The sequence below is a fragment of the Myotis myotis genome, unplaced genomic scaffold (genome assembly GCF_014108235.1).
Source record: "Myotis myotis isolate mMyoMyo1 unplaced genomic scaffold, mMyoMyo1.p scaffold_m19_p_2, whole genome shotgun sequence".
Lineage (NCBI taxonomy): Eukaryota > Metazoa > Chordata > Mammalia > Chiroptera > Vespertilionidae > Myotis > Myotis myotis.
In genome coordinates, this window is record NW_023416324.1 from 61,559,000 (window position 1) to 61,585,650 (window position 26,651).

General features: G+C 36.5%; 1 protein-coding gene across 2 annotated transcripts in view; it reads right to left on the minus strand.

The window, feature by feature from the left end:
• TTLL7 (tubulin tyrosine ligase like 7) overlaps positions 1-26,651 on the minus strand; it is a 139,758-nt gene that overhangs the window by 24,295 nt on the left and 88,812 nt on the right. For both annotated transcript variants that reach the window (XM_036351279.1, XM_036351280.1), the window contains exons 14-19: positions 25,195-25,281; positions 21,270-21,462; positions 17,231-17,433; positions 14,137-14,271; positions 12,238-12,318; positions 3,963-4,123 (exon numbers count right to left, since the gene is read on the minus strand). In XM_036351279.1, coding sequence (XP_036207172.1) covers positions 3,963-4,123; positions 12,238-12,318; positions 14,137-14,271; positions 17,231-17,433; positions 21,270-21,462; positions 25,195-25,281 — 860 coding nt within the window. The remainder of the gene's footprint in view (positions 1-3,962; positions 4,124-12,237; positions 12,319-14,136; positions 14,272-17,230; positions 17,434-21,269; positions 21,463-25,194; positions 25,282-26,651) is intronic.

Consider the following 26,651-nt stretch of genomic DNA (forward strand, 5'->3'; position numbering starts at 1 on the left):
TAATACCCCACTCTTACCATTGGTCAAATCCCCTAAACAAAAAATCAGCAAAGAAACATCAATCCTAAATAACTCACTAGATCAGATGGAATTGACATTTTAAGAACATTTCACCCCAAAGACACAGAATATACATTCTTCTCAAGTGCACATGGGTCATTGTCAAAGATAGACCATATATTGGGTCAAAGGCAAAGTCTCTTCAAACTCAAGAAGACAGAAATCATGTCAAGCATCTTCTCAGGTCACAATGGCATACAACTGGAAATCAACTACAATAAAAACAATCCAAAAAAATCAAACACATGGAGACTAAATAGCATGCTATTAAACAATGACTGGGCTACCAGAGAGATCAAAGAAGAAATAAAAAACATCATGGCAACAAACGACAATGAAAACACAACAATCCAAAACCTATAGGACACAGCGAAAGCAGTCTTGAGAGGGAAGTTAATAGCACTACAAGCCTATTGCAAAAAAACAAGAAACAATGGTAATAAATTACCTAACTCTACAACTCAAAGAGTTAGAAAGAGAGCAACAAGAAAAGCCCAGTGTAAGCAGAAGCAAGGAAATAATAAAGATCAGAGCTGAGATAAATGACATAGAGACCAACAAAACAATAAAAAATATCAACAAAACCAAGAGCTGGTTCTTTGAAAGGATAAACAAGATTGATGAACCTCTAGCCAGGCTCACCAAGAAGCAAAGAGAGAGGACCAAAATGAACAAAATCAGAAATGAAAGAGGAGAAATAACAACAGACCCCACAGAAATACAAAGGATTGTTAAAAAATACTATGAACAACTCTATTCAAACAAACCTGGAGGAAATGGACATATTCCTAGAAAAATACAACCTTCCAAAATTCAATCAGGAAGAATCTAAAAATCTCAATAAGCCAATAACTATGGAAGAAAATGAAGCAGTAATCAAAAAGCTTCCAGCAAACAAAAGCCTGGGGCCAGATGGCTTCACAGGGGAGTTTTACCAAACATTCATGGAAGAACTAAAATCTATCCTCCTCAGACTATTCCAAAAAAAATTCAAGAGGAAGAAACACTTCCAAGCTCATTCTATGAAGCCAGCATCACCCTAATACCAAAACCAGATAAAGACAACACAATGAAAGAGAATTACAGGCCAATATCCCCCATGAACATAGATGCCAAAATCCTCAACAAAATCCTAGCAAATTGGATCCAGCAGTACATCAGAAAGATCATACACCATCACCAAGTAGGATTTACCCCAGGGATGCAAGGATGGTACAATATCTGCAAATCAATAAACGTGATACATCACATAAACAAATTGAGAGATAAAAACCACATAGTCATATCACTGATGCAGAAAAAGCATTTGACAAAACTCAGCACCCATTTTTGATAAAAACTCTCAGCAAGGTAGGAATAGAAGGATCATACCTCAACATAGTAAAAGCCATATATGACAAACCCACAGCCAACATCATACTCAATGGACAAAAACTAAAACCATTTCCCCTGAGAACAGGAACAAGATAGGGATGCCCACTCTCACCACTCCTGTTCGACATAGTATTGGAAGTATTAGCCATTGCGATTAGACAACAAGAAGAAGAAATAAAAGGCATCCAAATTGTAAAAGAAGAAGTAAAACTGTCCTTATTTGCAGATGACATGATATGTACATAAAAAACCCTAAAGACTCCATCAAAAAACTATTAGACTTGATAAATGAATTCGGCAATGTAGCAGAACACAAAATTAACGCCAAGAAATCTATGGCATTTCTATACACCAATAGTGAACTTACAGCAAGAAAGACTAAAAAAGCAATCCCATTTGCCATCACACCAAAAAAATTAAGATACCTAGGAATAAACTTAACTGAAGAGGTAAAAGACCTCTACTCAGAAAATTACAGGACTTTGAAAAAAGAGATAGAGGAAGACATAAGCAGATGGAAAAACATACCATGTTCATGGATTGGTAGAATCAACATCATTAAAATGTCCATGCTACCCAAAGCAATCTATAAATTCAACGCACTCCCCATTAAAATACCAACAGCATATTTCACAGACCTAGAATGAACTCTCCAAAAATTCATCTGGAATCAAAAAAGACCCCGAATAGCTGCAGTTATCCTGAAAAAGAAGAATAAAGTAGGTGGGATCTCAATACTATATATCAAGCTGTATTACAAAGACACTGTTCTCAAAACTTCCTGGTACTGGCACAAGAACAGACATATAGATCAATGGAATAGAATGGAGAACCCAGAAATCAACCTGAAACAATATGCTCAATTAATATTTGACAAAGGAGGCAAGAACATACAATGGAGTCAAGACAGTCTCTTCAATAAATGGTGTTGGGAAAATTAGACAGATACATGCAAAAAAATGACACTAGACCACCAACTTACACCATACACAAAAATAAACTCAAAATGGATAAAGGACTTAAATGTAAGATGGGAAACCATAAAAATACTAGAGAAATCCAAAGGCAACAAAATCTCAGACATATGCCGAAGCAATTTCTTCACCGATACAGCTCCCAGGGCATTGGAAACTAAAGAGAAAATAAACAAATGAAACTACATCAAAATAAAAAGCTTCTGCACAGCAAAAGAAACCATCAACAAAACAACGAGAAAGCCCACAGCATGGGAGAACATATTTGCCAATGTTATCACCGATAAGGGTTTAATCTCCAACATTTATAGGGAACTCATACAACTTAACAAAGGGAAGATAAACAATCCAATCAAAAAATGGGCAAAGGACCTAAATAGACACTTTTCAAAGAGGACATTCAGAAAGCCAAGAGACATATGAAAACATGCTTAAAGTCAGTAATCATCTGAGAGATGCAAATCAAAACAACAATGAGGTACCATCTCATACCTGTCAGAATGGCTATCATCAACAAATCAACAAACAACAAGTACTAGAGAGGATGCGGAGAAAAGGGAACACTCGTGCACTGCTGGTGGGAATGCAGACTGGTGCAGCCACTTTGGAGAACAGTATGAACTTTCCTCAAAAAGTTAAAAATGGAACTCCCATTTGACCCAGTGATCCCACTGCTAGGAATATATCCCAAGAAACCAGAAACACCAATCAGAAAGGATATATGCACCCCTATGTTCATGGCAGCACAATTTACCCTAGCTAAGTTTGGAAACAGAATAAGTGCCCATCAGCAGATGAATGGATTAGAAAACTGTGGTACATTTACACAATGCAATACTATGCTGCTGTAAAAAAGAAGGAATTCTTACCATTTGCAACAGCATGGATGGAACTGGAGAGCATAATGCTAAGTGAAATAAGCTAGTCAATGAAAGAAAAATACCACATGACCTCACTCATTTATGGATAATAAAGACCATTATAAACTGGTGAACAAAAATAGATACAGAGGCAGAATAGCATCGAACAGACTGTCAAACTACAATGGGAAGACCGGGGAGGGTTGGGGCGGGGGTAAGAGATCAACCAAAGGACTTGTATGCATGCATATAAGCATAACCAATAGACACAAGACACTGGGGGTTAGGGGTGACCAGGGAAAGGTCAAGTGGGGGAAAAAAGGAGACATATGTACTACTCTTTGTAATATTTTAAGCAATAAAACAAACAACAAACAAAAAAAGAAATTCAATCTTTTCCCAGCTAGTAAGGCTCAGTGGTTGAGTGTCAACCTAAGGACCAAGAGTTCATAGTTTGATTCCCAGTCAAGGCATATGTCTAGGTTGTGGACACATGCCTTGCACACTCCCCCAGTAGGGAGTATGCAATGGGCAGCCAATCAATGATTCTCTCTCATCATTGATGTTTCGATCTCTCTCTCCTTCAGTAAAAATATATTTTAAAAAAAGATATTCAATCTTTTTATTGAGCTACTTTTATAACTAACCATAAAATATTTCAAATGACAACAATAAAAAATAACTTAAAACTTACCCTGAATCACAGAAACAGTTCCATAGTCCTTGGCCATGACTCCAGAGTAAGCGATTAAAAACCCGGTTAAAAATCCGATATAAATGTAGTTCATCGACATCAGTCACCTTCCAGATGCGTGGAAGAATTGTGCGAATATTTGTTTTTACTATGTCCAAAACCTAGTGGGGGATAAAACACACAAAATATTGCAAAATCTGGTGTATTTGTGTGTGTCTCAAAGTCAAAGATAAAAAAATTATTTATTTATTTATTTATTTATTTATTTATTTTAATTTTATTTGGAAAATAAATGTAATATGGAAAAATGCTTTCAACATATGGAAGCTTGTGAAATATTTAATTTAATGATTACACACAATCACTCATAACTGAACAAAAGCACAGGTTAAAAAGTCCACAATTTTTTTTAAAAAGACCAAAATAAATAAATAAAAATAAATAAATAAAACGTCCACAAACACATCAATGCATTCATGAAATTTCAGTATATGACACAGATGGCAAGCCAGACCACTGTAGTTAAGGAGATTAAATTTAATCCAACAAGAGGACATAACCCTTGTAAACATTTATACACCCAACATAGGTACACCTAACTATGTAAAGCAAATCTTGATGGACATAAAGGGAGAGAGTGACAGTAATACAGTCACAGTAAGCAATTACAACATGCCATTGACATCAATGAATAGATCTTCCAGACAGAAAATCAACAAGGAATTGGTGGCCTTAAATGACACACTTGATCAGATAGATTTAATTGATATCTTCAGAGCCTTTCACCCGAAAGCAGCAGATATACATTCTTTTCAAATGCACATGGAACATTTTCTAGGATAGACCACATATTAGGACACAAAAACAGGTCTCAATAAATTTAAGAAGTGAAATCATATCAAGCATCATCTCTAACCATAATGGTATGAAACTAGAAATCAATCACAAGAAAAAAATCTGAAGAAACACAATACATGGAGGCTAAGCAACATGTTACTAAACAATGAATAGGTTAACAATAATATCAAGGGAAAAATCAAAAGATACCATGAAACAAATACAAATGAGAACACAACAACCCAAAATCTATATGATACAGTGAAAGTGGTCCTAAGAGGGAAATTCATAGCATTATAGGCCTATCTCAATAAACAAGAAAAATCTTCAATAAATAATCTAACTTTTCACTTAGAGGAACTTGAAAAAAAACAACAAAGCTCAAAGTGAGAAGGAGGAAGGAAATAATAAAGATCAGAGCAAAAATAAACAAAATAAAGTCTAAAAAACAATACAAAAGATTAGTGACATCAAGATCTGGTTCTTTGAAAAGATAAACAAGATTCGAAAACCTTTAACCAGACTCATCAAGAAAAAAAGAGAGAGGACCCAAATAAATAAAATCAGAAATGAAAGGGGAGAAGTAACAACGGACACCAAAGAAATGCAAAGGTTTGTAAGAAAATATTGTCACAATTATATGACAACAAATTGGGCAGTCTGGACCAAATAGATAAATTCCTAGAAACCTACAATCTTCCAAAACTGACTCAGGAGGAATCAGAGAATCTGGACAGAGGACAGACAGATTACAATAGTGAAATTAAAGCAGTAATTAAAAAACTCCCAACAAACAAAAGTCCTTGACTGGATGGCTTCACTAGTTAATTTTACCAAACATTCGAAGAAGAACTAACACCTATTCTTTCCAAACTACTTCAAGAAATCCAAGAGGAGGGAAGACTCCCAAGCTCCTTTTATCAGGCCAGCATTGGCCTAATTCCAAAACTAGACAAAGACACTACAAAGAAAGAAAATTATAGGCTAATATCCCTGATAAAGATAGATGCTAAAATCCTCAACAAAATATTAGCAAACTGGATACAGCAATGTATCAAAAAGAACATACATCATAATCAAGTGGGATTTATTCCGGGGATGCAAAGTTGGTACAATATTCACAAGTCAATAAACATGATACACCACATAAACAAATTGAAAGATAAAAACCACATGATCATATCAGTAGATGAAGGAAAAGCGTATGATAAAATTCAGCACTCTTTTATGATAAAAACTCTCAGCAAAGTGGGAATAGAGGGAACATACCTCAATGTAATCAAGGTGATACATGACACCTCACAGCCAACATCACACTCACTGGGCAAAAACTAAAAGTGTTTTCCTTAAGATCAGGAACAAGACAGGGATGCCCACTTTTATCACTTTTATTCAACTTAGTACTAGTAGACCTAGCCATAGCAATCAGACAAGATGAAGAATTAAAAGGCATCCAAGTTGGAAAAGAAGTAAAACTGTCATTATTTGCAGATGACATAATACAGAATATAGAGAACCCTAAAGATTTCACCAAAAAAATTACTAGAACTGATCAATGAACACAGTAAAGCAGCAGGATACAAATTAAATATCCAGAAATCTGTTGCATTTTAATACACCACCAATGAACTATCAGAAAGGAAAACTAAGAAAAGAATCCCATTCACAATTGCTTCAAAAAAAATACTAAGAATAAATTTAACCAAGGGTATAAAGGATCCATACTCAGAAAATTACAAGACCCTGAAGAAAAAAACTGAAGAAGATACAAATAAGTGGAAGCATATATCATGTTCATGGGTAGGAAGAGTTAACACCATTAAAAAGTCCATACTACCCAAAGCAATCTAGAACAAATATTCTAAAAATTTATATAAAACCACAACATACTCTGAATAGCCACAGCAATCTTGAGATAGAACAAAGTTGCAGGAATCATGCTACCTAATACCAAACTACTACAAGGCCATAGTAATCAAAACAGCATGCTACTGGAAAAACAGACATACAGAGTAATGGAACAGAACAGAGAGCCCATAAATCAACTCATGTCTTTATGGTCAATTAATATTTGACAAAGGAGCCAAAAACATGTAATGGGGTAAACAAAGTCTATTCAATAAATAGGTTCGAAAAATTGACAGATAAGTGCAAAAAAAAAAAAAAATGGAAACAGACCACCTTCTTACACCATACCTAAGAATAAACTCAAAATGGATTAAAGACTTAAATGTGAAGACTCAAAACCATAAATATCCCAGAAGAAAACTGAGGCAGTACATCTCTAGTAGCAATATTTTTTCTGGTCTATCTCCTCGGGCAAGGGAAGCAAAATAAAAAATAAACAAATGGGACTACATTAAAATAAAAAAGGTTTTGCACAGGCAAATCCTTTGAAAAGACAACCCACTGAAAGGGAGAACATATTCGCCAGAGATACAGCTGATAAGGAGTTAATATTCAAAATTTATAAAAAACTTATACAACTCAACACCAAAAAAACAATCCAATTTAAAAAATGGGCAAAGGACCTGAAGAGACACTTCTCCAAAGAGGACATACAAATGGCCAGTAGGCACATGAAAAGATGCTCAACATCACTAATCATCGGAAAAATGCAAATTAAAACCACAAGGAGATATCACCTCACACATGTCAGAATGGCTATCATCAATAAATCAATAAATAAGTGCTGGCAAGGATGTGGAGCAAAGAGAACGCTTGTGCACTGCTGGTGGGAATGCAGACTGGTGCAGCCACTGTGGAAAGCAATATGGAGTTACCTCAAAAAACTAAAAATGGACCTGCCTTATGACCCAGCAGTTCCACTTCTGGGAATTTATCCAAAGAAATACAAAACACTGATTTAAAAGTATATCCACCCCTATGTTCATTGCAATACTATTTACAATAGCCAAGATTTGGAAGCAGCTCTAGTGCCCATCAATGGATGAGTGGATAAAATAGCTGTGGTCCATTTACACAAGGGAATACTACCCTAGAAGAGATATCTTCTAAGATTCAAATTCACCTCCAGTTAAGTAATATTTGGGAAGATGGGTGGGATCGCTGTGTATAAACAAGGCTGCCTAGGCACTCCCTCCATCGGGGCCTTGGTGTAAGGACTAGTTTGTTTAAAAGACCATACAGATGGGAAGACAATGACTGCCCCTTTAGTAAAACACCCACTAAGTTTAGAAAGGCCGGCTGGGTGAGGTAAATCAGTGTAGGTTCTTTTTGTAATGCTCTTTTAGACCTCTGGGTGCTATGGGGTTAGAAGAAAGTGGATGGAAAATAAAAAATTTTGAAACACAAAAAAAATGATCAGCAAGGTGCCCTTTGTGTTTACCTGTGGATTCAAGTGAGGCAAACATACAGAACATGGGCATCCGTTTCCAACATTGTGACTTTTAAAAACATCCCAATCCGATATTAAGTTCTCCAAGGGAAAAAGTAAATGGAAGATTCAGTCAATGACAGAATTAATAAAATGAAAAGATGTGTCTTTTCCATATGAAACATAACACATTTGAAGGCATAAGGCAGAGAGACAAATTCATATTTTTACAAGAACATACAGATGTTGAATGACAAACTGCTCCATTCGGCTGAACAGTTAGTCCTAAATTAAAATAATGGCATGAGGTGAGGAGGATTAGAAGTAACATTAACATTACTACATGCTGTACTAAGGATGTATGCAACAGCCATGGCCATAGGGTAAAGGCATTTTTGCTGATGCAAAACCAACAGCTCTGTGTAGCATCTATGTTTGCCCAAATAAAAAAGAGATGGAAAATAATAACATCAAAATGCATGCAGAAGCAACTATAGTAGGTATTAAAGTAAAATGATTATTTAGAGGAAAAAAGTACTTGATAAACAAAGATCTCTTAGAACCCTAAAATAAATGCAAATATAGTACCATGTTAATATTACTACTTATCTCTCTTCATCCTCCAATCTTAGTTTATGCCTAAAGACGAAACTTTTCAGCAAATTTGGCATTTTTCACAAAACACAACACTGCAATATTTCCATACTTCATATATTCCTTACAAACTATATAAAGCAACTGCGTTATTGGCAGAAAGCTAAATTATGCAAGTGTGAAATTACCACAACATGGCATTTAGTAAGATTAGCTGTTTCCATTTTCACCTGGTGAGGATTCTTTTCAGTATTTAATCCCTACATCTTTGACCTTTACATTTTACACCCATTAAGGAAACTTTGAAATGAGGCATGGGAAGAGCTCATGTGTATGGCATTCTTATCTAAGAGTTCTACAACATTCTAATGAGCAACCAGCAAATGCTCAGATCCTGGAACAGAAACAGTGAGACACATATCTCAACACCGGTCTCTAAACGGAATGAAGAGATTTTTACGAATCTTGTGCATTCCACATCTAGCATGGTGCTCAGGACGTGGGAGTCCTTCAATTACTCTTGTTCAATGCATGGTTGAATACGCAAATAAATAAATGAAGAAACAACTCTGCAAATCCCCAGTACCATTGCTCATGCACAAAATTGGCAACCAACAAATGTTTGTCAACTTAAATCACACCCCACCCAGCCTTTGTGGCAGCCATGGAGACATGCCATTTGAATTAACCTGTTTTCAAAGAGTGAAGTTAGCTGACAGCATCTCAATTCAGGATCACTGCAACACTCAAGCCACGATTATGCTCTACCCAGACTGCTCCTGGCTGAGGATCCAACAGGGTGGGTTACCAGAGAGGGACCACTTCTGCCCAGTTTGATTCCCAGAAAAGCAATCTTTGTTCTGGGCTCCCCATCAGCTGGCCAGGTCTTTCTCAGAACTTCACTAAAGTCTAAGGGTCTTCATACCCCACCCTTTTGCCTTTCACTCCCAGATGTCAGACCTACATTGCAGGCTAACGGCTCATTCTGCCTTCTCAAAGTCTCTCACTCAGCAATTATTTTGTAGGATAGAGTTCTGCAAGTGGTTTTGCTGAGTCATTAGGTTACGGACACCTATCATTTTAATAGGTAGTGCAAATTATCTTTCTAAAGGGTTGTACCAATGTATTCTCCCTCTAATTGTTTGATAAAGGCCCTTTTATCCACATTATTTCCTTGACTGGATGTCATCTGTCTTATTAATTTTTGCCAATCTGATGGTTTTTACTTGCTTTTCCTCCATCATTAGTGAGGCCAAGGATCTATTTATACATGAATTGGCTATTTGAAGATCCATAAATTGTCTTTTCATAGCCTTTTTATACATTTGCCATTTTATTTATTAGTATTTATAGAAGAGTTTATTTTGCTGATTGATTCATAGGACGTGTTGGTTTGCTGGTGCTTGTGTTTTATGTGCTGTAAATACTTCCATCTCCCTCACTGCTTCTGCCTTTCAGCTTGGTTTAAGGAGTTTTTTGCCATTGGTAAGTTTTTATGTAATCAAAATAGGTCAAACTTTTTAAATATTTTTGAGTTTTAGGTCTTTCTTAAGACATTGTTTCCCATTCTAAGATTATAAATATACTAAAGACCTGGTGCACGAATTCATACACAGGTGGGGTCCCCAGGGGGCAGGGGGCCAGGACAAGATCAGCCCGCCAGGCAGGCGGTGGGACGCCCTCACCTGCCCAGGATCTGGATCCATCCCACTGACATTTGCACCAGTTGTCGGGAGCCACCGGGCAGCCACTTTTATATCCTTTCTTCCTTGCAGAGCGTCTAGGGAGAGGAAGTAGCCATGGTGCCTGAGGCTGACTTCCAGGAGGCCGGGAGCGCTGTTGGGATTGGAAAAGCTCCTGCACTGAGCATCTGTCTCTGGTGGTCAGTGCATGTCATAGCGACCAGTCGTTCTGGTTGTTCCAGTCGTTCGGTCGTAATGGTCACTTAGGCTTTTATATATAGAGATCCTTCTATGTTTTCTTTTGAACTTTTAATACTTTCTTTTTTACACATAAAATTGTAACCTGAAATTTATTTTTGTATATGGTAAGAGATAAGGCTACAACTTAATTTTCTTATAAATAGGTACTCAATTGTTTCAGTATCATTTATGGGAACAATTATCTTTTCTCCACTGATTTGAAATGTCACATTTATCATGTGTTAATATCTTATAAATTCTTTAATCTGTTTCTAGATTGTTTTGTTTTAATCAGCAACTTACCTACACTATTCTAACTTCTAGATTACAAAAAGTACATGGACTTGAGAAAACTCAGAACACTTATTCTAATAAAAGGTCTTCATTTTAATCAAGCAAGATTAAAATAGTCAGTGATTTGGCAAAAATCTATTCAGGGTTTGTAATGTGTTTTGCAATCTACCTCTGTTACCAGCTTTGTTATACCCTCCTCAACAGTAGCACAATATTTGGCACATGCCAGAGCACCAAGCAATTATTTGTTGAATGTGTTAATATAATGAGTTCAGTTTACTCGGATGAGTACGTAAGTTAGGTAATCACTTAATTAGTGTCAACTTTCAGCTTATTGCAATAAATCTTAGAAAGGGGAAATAACAGCTTGCATTACTAAAGGAATACAACATCATCACTAAAGCTAATAAAATTGTATCTCTCCCCCAAAATAATGTTGCAATGCATTTGATGGGCCCCTCAGACTGGTGGCCACACCCGTCTCCTACTCTCCAAGATAACTGTTACATACCTTCCACTGCCTGCTCAAATCTCTAAAGCCCTCACATCTTCTCACAACACTGCCATGACCTCTGCCTTCCCTCCTATTAGATAATTAGAATTAATGCTCCTGTTAGGACAAACCTCCCCTGATTACTTACTTAAGGACTCTCTTTCCTCTCTTCTAGATCATTCTCATCAGCACACAAACTGTAAATCTCTTCATCTTATTATTATTAGTCCTCACCCAAGTACATGCTTATTGATTTCTTTTTTAGATATAGGGGAAGAGAGAGAGAGGATGAAAGAGAGAGAGAGAGAAACATCAATCAGTTGCCTCCTGCCTGAGCCCCAGGAATGAAACCCACAACCTAGGCATGTGCCCTGATGAGAAACAAACCTGTGACCTTGTGGTGCAAAGAATAACACTCAACCAACTGAGCTACACCGGCCAGGGCTAAATCTCTTCAACTTTAAAGGAAACTTGTCATTAACCCCCATCTCTTTTCCCTTCAACAGCAAAATTGCTTGCAAAGAATGCCAGTACTAGCTGTTTCCTTCCTCTCTATCTTTTTTACTCTTGAACCTGTTCCACTCAAGTTTGTAAGTTTTGAGACCATAGGTTTTTTTAATTCACTTTTTTATCCTCAGAATCTAGGACATTGCCAATAACATAGCAGGTATGCAATTCATATTTGTTGAAGAAATGAGTAAACAAATAAATATGTATATAGTTTGACTATGAATGTGGCCTAATCATTCTAGTTTAAGACGATCTAAAAGGGCAAACTTGTTTTGAATCATTACTCACTTTTCGTTGTTTTACAGAGTCCAATTTTATGAGCCAATATGAAGCCACTTTTGCTTTATGAAACTTCCAGTTATCAAGGATCTGTCATGGAGGAGAAACATTAAGAAATTTAATCTAGAATTTTCCTCAAAAGTAACAAGTAAAAAGTAAATAAATGGGTTGAAACTGGTTTTAGTACTGAATTTGTGAAATGAAAGCACTATGATATTACTTGCAATGAAGAATGTCTACTTTAATAAAAAAGACATGTGCAAGGATTTCTAACATAAGGTTAAGAAGCCATCTGAATCCAAATTTTTTTGCTTCTTGCTGTAAAAAGCACACAGTCTCTAATAAGTGGAAGTAAAATGTCTTTAGGCATATAAGGTTTGGAAAGAAGCCCAAGATGTAGATTTTCCATTTTAATTTCAAAACCTGTATTTACCATATCACCCATAATAACAGAATATTGAATAATACATTAGAAGATAGCCCATAATGTAATCCATAATTAGGATTACATTATTCCTTTGTTTTGTTTTTGTCAAATCTGCAAAATTTCTGAATATATATTCTAGTAATATACACTGTAACAAACAGGTTAAAATATTTGCTGCATATAGTGAACATATAGTAAATAATCTAATGACTAATAATCTAATGATCTAATTATTAGTTATTAATTATGTAAGCCCATGTTTTTTGGTAAAACAATCACATTAGCCACAAATATTAGTTCTATTCTCTGATTATTTAATTTTTCTTCTACATGATTCAAAATGGTAGTATATTACTAGTATAGCTAAGAAATAGAAGCAAAATGTCTGGTACAAAGTCATTGGCTATATTTAGAAAAGAACTTGATTAAATAAGATAACATATAAATAAAACCATATTTAGCATAGTGACTTACAAATAATATCAATTTGTGTTCCTTTTCCTTTGATGTGCCTCATTTGCAGGCAAGGTGCTATTTTTACTTTTTTAAAAATAAATAACAACACAATGCAAAATATTTGGGGGTTTTGGTTACAACTATGTCATGATTTCAAAACAGAAATATTCATGACTGATTTTTTAAACAAATAAAGTCATTTTTTATTATTTGTTTCTAGATAGTTGCTTTAGACAAAAGTAATGCCAAAAAGTGAAAAAAGGCCAAGTGCACAGCTCTGGTTTTTATCCTACAACTGGCCACCAGATGGTGTCCTCTCCACTGGAAAGGTAATAATATTAGGGAAACCAGAAAATAAAGTTCTATTACTAAGGAATCTACAAACAGCAATTAAAAAGAATGTTTGAATGAAGAGACAGAACTTTAAATTAAGAAATGTTCTTTCACCAAAAATATTTAAATAACTTGGACCTTTCTAATTAGGAAAAGTCATTGAGTTTAATGTGAATTTTAGGACTCTGCCATTTTAGAATATTCCACTGGGTGGTGCAAATGTGTGTGTAACAAGAAAAACAGAGCATAAGCCATTACAAAATTTGACCAAAATCATTGAGGGTGTTACATTCTCCATATTTTATGCCCAAAGCCCACTTCTTTTTATTACATATCAATTCGATATTAGATCTTTCTAAATCTTTATAGAAGCAGCTTTAACTTGATAGTTCTTTAATTATTAAGAGCAATAACTGAATAACGTGAATCATTTTCACTTGATTGCATCATAAAAAATGGGACAATGCACTAAAAGGTATTTTGCATTGCTAATTATAAAGGTAATCTCACTGCTCATGAATCATAATAATTCAAATAGCCACTGTATTTTCTGCAGCTTGAGGAGGTTGAAGAGAACATCAGTTAAGTTTACTATGTCATTGAGAATGCCTCCATGGGTAAATAAATGTTAATATCCTAAGATGAATAAAAGGAATGAGCTCCTTGGAATTTTATACATGTCAAATACTCACATCTTCTACCAGAAGTTGTGTTTCTGCATCTGATTTCCCTGGAAAACGGATCTTCATGTCCTTGAGAACAAGTAAGGTCTGACTTGTTAGATCCTCTTCTTCTTCTTTTGTTCTTGGTTGCCGCAAAGACTCACTCTTAAATTTGAAAGAATACAGATATTTGGAGGGGGCCTTATTTCATTGTGCCACTACAGTCTGAAAGATATTTCTAGGTAAAAACAATGCACTTTTAATTAAAAAAATCAAAACAATAAAAAAGGCAAAAGAAAATTGTTTTACATTTATTCTTAGAATTAAATTCTTAGGATTAAGTGGGTATGATTTCCCAATATCTTTATTACTTCCACACAGTTGCATTTTATTTATCTCAAAATGCTAAAATATAAATATGAATAGTTAAAAAAGACTTCCTGGTCAAAAGTTTCACTTACTACATATACCTTTGGCGATTCTTAATTAGGAAAAAAGAAAAAAAATCATTCATTGTTAACAAGTGAAACTCATTCACTTATACCTTCCAGACTCTTCCATTTAGAAACATCATCCACAGTAAATAAACAAATTAAATAAATGTCTGGTTTTTGTGAATGTACTTGGCATTATCTATTTCAGCATCTATAAGTCTGATAGGCAAATAAATTCACTAACTTATTCAATACTGAATCTCTGGGACTCATGCTAAGGAGGGAATAATATATGTTAATTTAATATACAGAAAACATAAAAAATGTTGTATTTCAGTACTCTAAGGATAATTTATCAATGGTTTATTTTTTAACCTATTAATCAACAGTCCCACTAAAAATTTTTCCACACAACAAATTTCTCCAAATTTTCAAATATACTGCATAATACACTATAAAATCATATATTTCCTCAGATGATTTTCAACAAAATTATCAACTACACTAGTAGCCCAGTGCACAAAATTTGTGCACATTAAAAGGGAATTAATTGCCTTAACCAGTTTGGCTCAGTGGATAGAGCATTGCCCTGCAGACTCAAGGGTCCCAGGTTCGATTCCGGTCAAGGGCATGTACTTTGGTTGCGGGCACATCCCCAGTGGGGAGTGTGCAGGAGGCAGCTGATCAATGTTTCTCTCTCATCGATGTTTCTAACTCTCTATCCTTCTCCCTTCCTCTCTGTAAAAAATCAATAAAATATATTTTTTTAAAAAGGGAATTAATTAGCAGAGATATTTTAATATTGCTATTTGCCCTTTCTCTATAATAGAAGTGTGAGAGATGAAAGGAAATTAGTAAAATGTATATGAAAATCATATATAAATTTATTAATAAATAAACAGTAACAAAAAGATATAACAACAACAGAGGCATGATATAAAAATGACAAAAACATGATATGAAAACAACAGTGATGCAAACAATGACTGATAAAATGATTAAACTTATTCTAATATCTCCCTGTACACCACATTAAGAGTGAAAACACTTTCAGAGTGCTTGACTAATTTCCCTTGTGATGAAGTACTTAGAACTTTAACTGTAACATCACATGCTCTTCAAACTCAAGAGAAAGCAACATATAACTGACCATGTGCAAAAATGGGTTCAGGTAGGAATATGCCTACTTTGTCTAGAGTTTGTCCTTGTGATTTATTAATAGTCATCACAAATGCTGGCATCATGGGAAACCGTCATCAAATCAATTTAAATGAGAGGCCAGTGTCAGATGGGGACAAATTAATTCTTGGAATCAGAACAGCCTCTCCCTCTGCAGATCCTGTTAATACTTCAGCTTCGATAATGTTAGGTCGTAATCTTTTGATAATAAATCTGGTACCATTACAAAGACCCCATTTACTATTGAGATTTCTCAATAGCATGATAATTGCACCCACTTTCAATTTTAATTTATGACACAGCATTCCCAAAGGAGTAATACTATTAAGAAATTCGATGGCAAAATTTTCCTTTTCAGCATCATCTGTGGAATCAATGGAATCATCACTCAAATATGTGTGAAAATCTCCATCGAGTATATCCAAATTTTTTTCATTTAATTTTTGAATTTTTGGACAAAGAATTGCACATTTAGATATATTTTTAATATTATCTATAGCAGTGGTTCTCAACCTTGGCTGCACATTAGAATCACCTGGGAATCTTTTTAAAATTCTAATTCCTGGGCCTCATCCTCTGGAAATTGTTTCTTTGTTATGGGGTGGGGCCACAACATTAGTAACAAAGAAACAGAATTAAAACTTTATTGTGGGGAGCCAGTACAGTGTTTTCGACAGGTTCAAGCCTTGGACTGATGAGAGGGCTCCGTCCTCTCATTGCCACGTGCAAGTCCCAGCTTGGAGGGCAGGGCCCTCCCTGCACAATTATAGCCAACAGCTGTAGTTGTAAGCTTGAACCTATGGTCTGAACACGTGGCCCCATGTGCCTGAGTGATGTAGGCTTGATAGAGTTGAGGTGCATGTAGTTGAGTAGGATTGAAACCCAGGAGAATGTTGTAAACATCTTGGTCACACCCTTACTTTCCCTCGTAGCATCTGCTGTGAGCATGGTCGCTGTCTCTCAGAGAAGCAGCATCCCACAGAGACCCGGCTTTTATTCTCTTGTCTGTCTTTTCTAAGCCTTTCAGCCGCCCCACTCAGGTTCACCCTTGGCCGTGCTGGCTCGGCACACTTTCTAAAGATATGCCTCCATGCTCCCAGGGTGGGTTCCTGCCTCAAACCCAGCCCTTACAGGAAATAGCTCCAGGAAACAGCTTGGGGGAGGGCACAGCCATTGCTAAGACAACCCTTGCAGGACTGACTTCCTTCCACTTGGTCGCAGTTCTGGTGGTCGTGATGAACACCACCCAGGGTTTTTATATAAGTAGATAAGCAAGTGGAAAATAAAATGCTATTCACAGTGTTCATTCTAAAGTTCTGTGATATTCTGGTCTGCCTTGTAAGAGTTCATACTAAGTGATAGGTTAAGAGAGATTAAGCAATCCAAACTCCATGATACCATGAACTGAATGATGAGGTTCAATCTATCCTCCTCCCAGCTTATCCCTTTGCCACCTAAATCTGAGAACAATGCTTCCTGTAATCTCAAAAGGAGCAAAGTAGACGACTTACCACCTGAAAATTAGAGTTGACATCATTACTATGAGGCAGATGCCTCACGTAGGAGGAAGCACGGTTTAAGGAATGTGACCGACATGATGAAGTTGTCCGAGATGCTGACATCATTTGTTGAGCAGAGAGAGGGCGGATGTCTGCACTACAAGGTGACTGAGAAGAGATGGACCGAGGGCAACTGAATGAACGCCTTATGGAACCTATCAATGATGGAGAAGAGGAGTAATTAATAGAATTTCCCACCATATAAACTAATAATTAGACCACAGGGTAGTGGCATGGTGATAAATGTCAAAGCATAATTCTTCAGTTTAAATGGTGAACTTGGTGCAGAACACGTGTCATGTATGTAGAATGGCTATCATGAGAATATTTAAATGGTACCCTTAATTTTATGTTCTTAAAACATGACATAGAAGAACCAGAAGAAAGGTAAACTAACATTTATGGAAAGGAAAACTAACCTTCTATAAGCCAGGCATCGCGTTGCATACACTTTTTTTCTAATCCTCACAGAAACCCTCTGAAGCAGGAATCCCTGTCACCAGGAGGGTCAGGAAAAGAACTTTCTCAAGGTCACACAAGAAGAGAGTGTGCCAAGCTCAGGTTTAAATCTTGACCTAATGCCAGTGTCTCACTCTTCCTATGAGACCATGAAAATACTATCCTTTACCCTTGGATTAGATTGGTCAGTCATTAGAATCTGTATGTAGGTTATAAGAAAAATATCTTACGGTAAGATTTATAGGAAGGAATGGACAGGAGTCTAGAGAGTTACAGAATGTCAGGCCCATGAAGGAAAAAAAAAAAAAAAAAAACAGAAGAAAAATATAAAGACTATCCTAATGGAATTTAAATATATAATTATTACAAGAGTGATGCTAGACAGTCTTCTTATTCACATGTAAGAAGAATTTTTTTAAAAATAGATTAAATTACCATAGCAATAGGTTATGAGAAAAAGTATATGGAACTAAAGGGTTGTAATCAGAACAAACAAGTAGGAAAACCATAGAATATCTTCCCCATTATACATTGAGGAAATTTAAAAGAGAGAATCCACTATTCCAGGTAAATTTGATTCCTGACACAGGAAAATAGAATGTCACTCAATATTATCAACATTTATATCTTTTTTTAGTTCATACATTTTATATACCTTCTATGCTATATTATATTCTTTTTTGTTTAGGACTCTTCATTGGTTAAATAATTTAATAAAACTCACATAAAGGCAGGTTGGATAGTCAAATATTTCTCTTCATTAGCTATTGAAAAAATGTAAACCTTTTAAAAGGCCGTGGATATATAAACCTTATATTTAAGGGTGTATTTATAAATGATTTTTTGAATAGATATGAAGCCTAATACTCCTCATTTGGTTCAAAAGAGTAAAGAGAAGTATATTCATTCAAGCTATAAAAGATGTTAAAAAAAAAAACACTTTCACCACCTCCATTTCTTTAAACTAGTAACTTCCATCTAAGTTTAAAAGTCACACCATGTTGAAAGGACAGTGCTGCTAGAGAAGGGCTGTGTGGGGAACATACCCCAGATCAGTCTTCTACTAAGCAAGTACCCAAAGCATGTGCTTCAACATGCACCTGGGCCCTGCTCTCCTGTAAGGCTTCACATGGTGGTCTGTGTGGAGCGCGCCTGGGAGGGCACCTGAGCGAAAGTTGTCAGCCGAATCCTGCGGTGTCCGCACAGCCATGCCCTGGAAACAGACCTTTCCAAAGGTGAGGAATGTTGTCAGTCCTGACCTTTAGCTCAGGCGCCAGGGGCGGATGCTATTATCCAGATTCATCCAGGTCTGACAATTATGAGAAGCCACCAGAATGAAGAATGCAGCTTAATCTTTAAGCATGATTTAACATAATTTCCTTTTTCTTAAACTCTAGTAAAACTTCATGGTATCATGCTGTATATAATAAATGTGCTGCACTACCTCTGAGTAGCTGTCTCTCCAACTGAGAACAGTGTCCCAGCTGGTCCCAGCTTTACTTGTATAATGTCTCTGTGTCTTTCTTTTTCTTAATCTCCCGTCACCCCTACTCAGGTCTCTTGTTCTCTCTAGCCACGCGGGTTGCGGCAGAGGTCTGGACATGTGTAATCTGACCATAGATGTACAAGGAAACTATCCTTTCTCTTGAATGGCCAAAGATTCCCATTTTTCCCATGCATACACTGAAAATTCATACACAGTAACTAAGTAGCTAGATATGCCAATGACATTTAGGTCGGTTAACAAGAAAATGGTTATAATTTAAATAAATTATGTGAAAGAATATTTAATATAGTTTTGTATATGACTAACTTATATCAACCCAAAATATATATTTCAAAACTATAACAGGTTTGAGTTTCCTAAGTTAACCATCTACAACAGAAAGTGTTACAAATAATCTGAACTTTGTCCTTGTTCATCAGCATCACTTTGGACAGAAAACTCAAGAAGGGTCTGTGGCTATATTACTTAGGGTAAGAGAGAATGTAAAACAAAGAGAAACCCTTATTGCAATTTCTGATGACTCTAAAAATAAAATCTAAAACTTAGTTAAAAGATATGTGATTAAATTAATTTTAAAAGGAGAATTCACACTTAAAAAGATTTTAGTGCATTATTTGTCCAATATCGATTTATTAACCTATTGGTCTAAGAACAAAGAACAATCTCAAAGCTATGAGAACCTGAATAATTTTTCTTAATCCTACCCTTTTCTCTGCTAATTCATTGCTGTGAGGGATGCTCACATTAGCCAAGAGGGGTTAAAAATGGGTGAAATCTGGGCAAAACAAGGCCAACTTCTGAGAGGAACAGGGTCATACACAGAGACATACTGAAAGTGCTTAAGAGAGCTTTAAGAAAAAAGGAAGAAACTGATAAAATAACTATAAACTCTGGAACAGGTGCTCAATAAAGATACCTTAAATGAGTAAATAAATAAGCAAATGCAATGGAACATAATACAACATTATTTCCCATCCAAACATATAAACCTTCAAAGACAGGAACATTAGCAGGTATCTTTATGAAATAATTTAGAAGCAAATGAAAGACCATTAAGATCTTCATCTATTAGTTATGCATTCCTCATGCATTTTGCCATAAGTGTTGAAGGCAAAATTCTATTATCAGGGAAGTGAACACATTAAACCATTGTTGGAGATGAACAAAGGCTCACATTGTGTTTATTGCATGATCGAAGCAGTCCCTGTAATGAAGTCCTGGGATAATGAAGGTCAAGGCAAAGAGAGATGTGAGAAACAAGAGATAAGAATAAGTCCTGCAGTGTCAGGGAGGGATCTCTAAGGGAGCCGGGGCAAACAGGGATGCTACACTGGACATTGGGGGATGAAAGAAGAATTATGGACACAATAGTGGACATTGGGGATCAAAAAACAATAAAGGGCAGGAGAATGGAAGAGAAAATGTAAAAAGAAATAAAGGAAGAAAGAAAACTAAAACTGAAAAGGAAGGAGACAGAGAAGCTGGTTGTTCACTCCCCCAATCTACCAAAAGCCCCAACTTTAGCGCTTACCCATGATGAAAACGAGAGGAAACAAAACTATTTCACAATTGTGTGGCTCACAGATACATTCAAGTCAAATACCTAGAGAGATATATATTTTAAAAAGTAGGCAAGGATACACAGCAAAAGGGGTGGCAGAGAGGTAGAGAAAGCAAGAAAGGGTGTGAAAGAATATATTGGCTTAAGAGAGAAGGCAATCAGCAGATCAGTCACGCATCACATTTTATAAATCCATGAAGATGTCTAGGGCTTAACAAAAACTATGAAATATAGAAGAATGGACTATAGAGATTCTTAGGTCGACTAAACTTTCATCTTCTACCTCCAGACCCTGAAGGGGATTATGGGATGCACCCACATCTGGTTAGGGAAAGATGTGGGATAGAATTCAGGTCTCCTCACACAGGACAAGCATTCATTTGGCCCAAGATCCTTTTATTGAGTTTTATAATTCAGTTCCATAATTCTTCAGATAATAACTAAATTAGAAGAAATTAACTTACTGGGTGTTTGGAATATTTTGCAGTGGTTGGACTGTTTAAGATTATAAGTAACTTGCTTTTCTCTTCTTTTACTTTGGTACTCTTCATTTTCATCTGATTCTGAAGAGCTGTCACTACTATCATAACTGCTATCACTGCTGTAGTACTTCTGTCTTCTCATCACCTCTGTACTCTCAGGCATGGAACAGAGAGGCTAAAACACAGAAAAAGGTGTTACTGTCAGAACGTTTCTTAAGAAGGCACATTAACATGATTAATTACTATTTTCAATTTCCCACTATGCATGTTGCTTCTCACTGACACCTGAAAATCCTCCAAAGTGCTACTGCTACAGTGCTGTTATTAGCCTCCAATGCAATTCACTAATTTTTCTATTTCTGCCAAATATTCTACCTTAAATAACATAGTTCAGTCATAATGAGGAAAATGCTTTTTCTCCGTGATTTAAAAAAAAAAGACAAGGTTATCACAAACAGAAAATAAAATAAATTATTTGAGATAAAATTATAAAAATTAGAAACATAATCAAATTTTCTTCATTCCATACAGAGAGGTTACCCATTACTCATCAAGACTCAGGTATGCACCTCTGCTGTATCATTAATGTTCAGTCATTCAATCAAAGTGTGTATATGTGTTTGTGGATATGTGTGCACATGCTTGTGAGAAAGAGAGGAGGAGGAGAGAGAAAGGACAAGAGGGGCAGAGAGACAAAAAGAAAAGGAAAGCAGAGGCCAAATAAACCACAGAAAGTAAAGTAAGATAAACCACTATACGTCCACAAAGGTCACATCTTAAAACAGAAGCCAATGAACCAATTCACTCAGATAATGTGCAAAAGGACTAAGGTATTTCTCATATAGCTAACTTGTTATGAACATTTTTACAAATAAAAAATTGTAGTTAATTGTCCACTTTACAAATTGGTTATGAACAACTTAGGTTCTTTCTCAGAAGATTCCTAACTATGACACAAAGGGTCAGGCCATAATGGGACCATATTGCTTTTCACTGGCCATGCTACATTTAAGAAAAACAAAAGTGATATAATGTAAATCAATACATCATAAATTTTTGGAGGATTGGTGCCATGCAGAGGGTAAAACTGTAAAGATTCAAAATGCCAGACTACTGTGTTCCAATATCTCCATTAGAATCTCTTGTCTTCAAACCTCCCCATCAGTGTGTTTCCAGTGCCGCTGAAAGAATGAGATCAGGGAAGTGGGGCAGTTTTACTTCACAAAGAGTATGAAGCAACAAGGTCAAGACAGTTTGGGAACTTAGTCATGTTAAGAGACTATTTATCACATGTACCATATGCCTCTTATTCCTGCTGGGGAAAGTTCCCATAGTTGTATATAAGTTTCTTGTTCTCTGTTCAAACACAAATGTTTGAGGTTAGCATACATAAATAATGAAATCCTTGGCTACCATGGGATTTCACTGGAAGAAGGCATCTCCTCTCATGTAACAGTGTGAGATGAAAGGTACAGAAAGGAAGAGCGTTGCATGCAGTGCCCGGAATACACAGTAAGCCAGGGCATGATCGTCTTACAGTTATTGGCTTTGCAAAGGATGAAAAATCACCAGAGGAAAGTAATTCAATATACGATGGTACCAACTTGTATTTAAAAGTATGTTCTCCTTTTGATAGTCCAATATTTACTGAGCACTAGCAATGTTCATTGTGATATGCATAAAAACCAGTCATTTACCAGTAATACAATCACCAAATATCTTGACAGCCGTGGGGAATAAGGATTCTGGAGGAAGGGCATTTCTTCGGAAGTCTAGCAGACCCAGAAGAAACAGTGGCACAATCAGGCTCACGGACAGTGCCTTCCTTCGTGGAGGCACACAGATTTCAGGTTTTTTAAGGGAGCTTGACTACAGAGTGCGCTATTTTCCCTTTTAAAGAATCACAAGAGGAAACTAAAAGCTGTGCCATATGTGCATTTTGACCAACACACTGCTCAAGCAATCACTAATAAGACGTCATAGTGGCACAAACGCTAAACAACGCCTTAACTGAAAAATGGACTTATTTGCAAACTGGTATGGAGTTATCGCACAAACCATACTACTTACTTTTATGTCCAATTTTATTTTTAAGTGGGTCATACGTGAATGGCAATAATTAATATACAAAGCTCAGAAACTTCCCAGTGTTTTCCAAAGTGAAGGAATGACTCATTAAGGTACTCACTTTTACAGACACGCTAAAAATATAATTGTTCCAAAGGCATTGGCAATGGCATCTTCCACAGTCCCTCAGTAGAGAGGATATAATTCAGAAGAGCCGCGCCTGACATCCAAGACCTCCAGTCTTCACCAGATCCGTACCTTTCACCAGGTTCATCGTGTACCACTGTGCTCTCCAAGAATCTTCCACTGGAGTCATACCAAATTCTTCATAGTTCTCTAACAAGCTAGGCAACGTCACAACTCCATGTCATTGCCTTGAATGTTCCCTTTAACCCAGACGTCCTTCACCCATCTTAAATGTTTACAGCATTACTCATTTGTAAAGACCCAGTTCAAACGGCATTTATGAAGCCATCCACAGTCTGCCAATCCCTTTCTTCTCTCACTGTAACACTTTCCACTCGCTTTATTACAGTATTTGCCACAATCTGGGTTTTGGTTCACCTATCTGCTCATTCTGCCAATGAGGCCCTTGCAGACACATTCAACAAATGTAACTAATAGTGGGGGCTTAAAAGTATTTTTATTGAGTTTTAGAGAGAGGAAGAGGGAGAGAGAAACAATGATGTGAGCTCAGAACATGATCAGCTGCCTCCTGCATGCCCCCTACTGGAGATCGAGCTGCAACTCGGGCATGTGCTCTGACTGGGAATCAAACTCCAGCAGGTGCTCTGACAGGGAATCATCCCGGCAGCCTTTTGGTGCACTGGACGATGCCCAACCAACTGAGCTACACCAGCCAGGGCCTAATTAATAGTGTTTGAGAAGCTACCACGTTCCAGATGCTGTGCTTGGTGTGAGAGATGCAAAGATAAAAACATCCTACCCTCCAGGAACTTACAACCTTTTATTAAGGCAAAGATGCAAGTAATTATTTGTCACAACTGCTCTACAGAAGCATTATTTGTGATACAGCAGGAGGAGGGGAAGGAAGATCTAAGTCTAATTAGGGGAGTGAAGAGGATTCTACAAAGGTAGCACCGATTCAGCTGGATTAGGAAGGGGGGCACTAATCAGTCAAGCACAGTGGCATAGAAAAAGCATGAAAGGACAACAGAGAAAGATGAGTGTAAGGACATAGCTTAGTATTGCTGAAACGTAAAGTAATAAGAGCACAATGAAAAAGTTCCCAACACTTAACAAATTCATCTCTTCCCTGCGCTATTAGCGAGAACTTTTTGACATATAACCAAAGACCATATTGATGTCATCACCACAGTACAGATAAAGGTAAAGCAAACACCTGCTCATTTTTGCACGCATGACTGCTTTCTCTTTACTCCTAGAAGCTGCCTATGTCGGCTAACACAATTTCAATGCTGCTAAGTCAGCAAAATATGGGGCTTGTGATAAGGTTTTCTAGAGTCACGATTTGCCTTCTCTATATCACTATACTTCTCTGGTAATTATATGTCTAGAGAAATGAGGGAAAATTAATACTGAGTATAAAACAAGGCTATTAGTTCTAGGTCCCTCTTGGTCCAACTCATCAGGATTTCACTAGTATTACAAAAGGAATCCAAAAAAAGTGAGGAAAACTAACAAAACAAAACAAAATAGAACTTCTATGTGTGAGATAACCAACTCTCTCTGTACTGCACACATGGTCCATGCAGTTCCTTGAAAGTGCCATCAGTCATTATTATAGTGATAAATTCAAAGGGAACAACTGTACTTAGTCGTATCTACTTTGATACTAAGAAAGATATGGGTACTGTACCTTTGGTCCTCGAGGCATGGAAGTTTTGCCCATCAACTTTTCGTCATCGATTTCACATTGTTCCAGAAGATCCAAAATTTCTTCCTCCTTAAAAAGATATTAATTAAAACTATGATCACCAATGGATTCTAGAATTTTTCTAAATTCGTTAATCTCCATAAAATAATGTACAAAACTATTTGATGAAGACTACTCAGATCAAATGAGTAATAAAGGCCATGAAAAACTCTTTAAAAAATGGCGTTCACTAAAATCTGACAATATAAATAATACATTGCTGAAAATCTATTATATATTACTAGAGGCCCGATGCACGAAATTCGTGCAATGATAGGCCTTCACAGCCCTGGCTGCCTCCCAGCCCCAGCCCCTGCCCTGGCTGCTGGGGCCCTCGCCTGGCACTGCCCACATCCGCCCTCACACACCCCTGGTTCCCTGGTTCCCTGGTTCCACGGAGCCCCCCATCAATCGCCACGCAGTGGGTGGCCCGGACCTCCCTCTGCGGGGCAATCATGGGGTGATGGTGGGGCCCCCTGACCAATCACATAGCACCCGCCTTGGCTGTCCTGGCGCCAGTGCGTGTCATCCAGTGCGTGTCATCCGGACGGTCGTTCTGCTGTTTGGTCGTTCGGTAGATTTGCATATTACACTTTTATTATTATAGATTATAAACAAATGTATTTTTATGTTTTAGAACATTATTAAAATCTGACTACAATAATAAATTAGCCTATTAGACACTTTAAATTTTCTAAAAATCACTCTAATTTTCCAGACCACAATCTTATCAATCATTTCTATCTTGATTATTGTAAAATAATATTACAATTTCAGACAGAAAACTGATGACTGGCCTAGCAGTTAGTAATCTAATGTTAATATTTGTTCCATGGGCACAATTTAATGGAATTTTCAAAACTTCAACTATTGAACAATAGTATCTTTAGAACTTTATAAAATGTTTCCATCCTATAGGCTTAATACCTTCTCTAATCCTCTTCGAAAATCATTTTGAAGTCAAAGGGAAAAGTTATAAAAACATAACACCCAAGTGAATACTGAGCAAACCAGAGCAATGGGAGCATAATCGCTATATCGAAAGAATAATTGATGCTTCTTTGAACTATTTATTCCACCTACAAAAATATCACATCTTTACTTATATGATTTATATTTCAGTACCTCTTTTTTTAAAAAAGGTTTCTGAAGAAACTAGAAATCTCACTGAGCCATGAAATTTATAAGTTACTCTTCATACCAATCAAAGACAGCTTAGCCATTAAAATACCAAAACATTCCTGCTATACAGTTTGATTATAAATAATGATCCTACAATGAATTCCAAAGCACAAGACAGTTAAAATGAAATGTATGGAGTTCCACCTCTGTGTAGGAGAAAAAATGTAAAAGGCAATACTTTTATCGTAACAGCTAGAGAAAGACAGATAAACTAAATA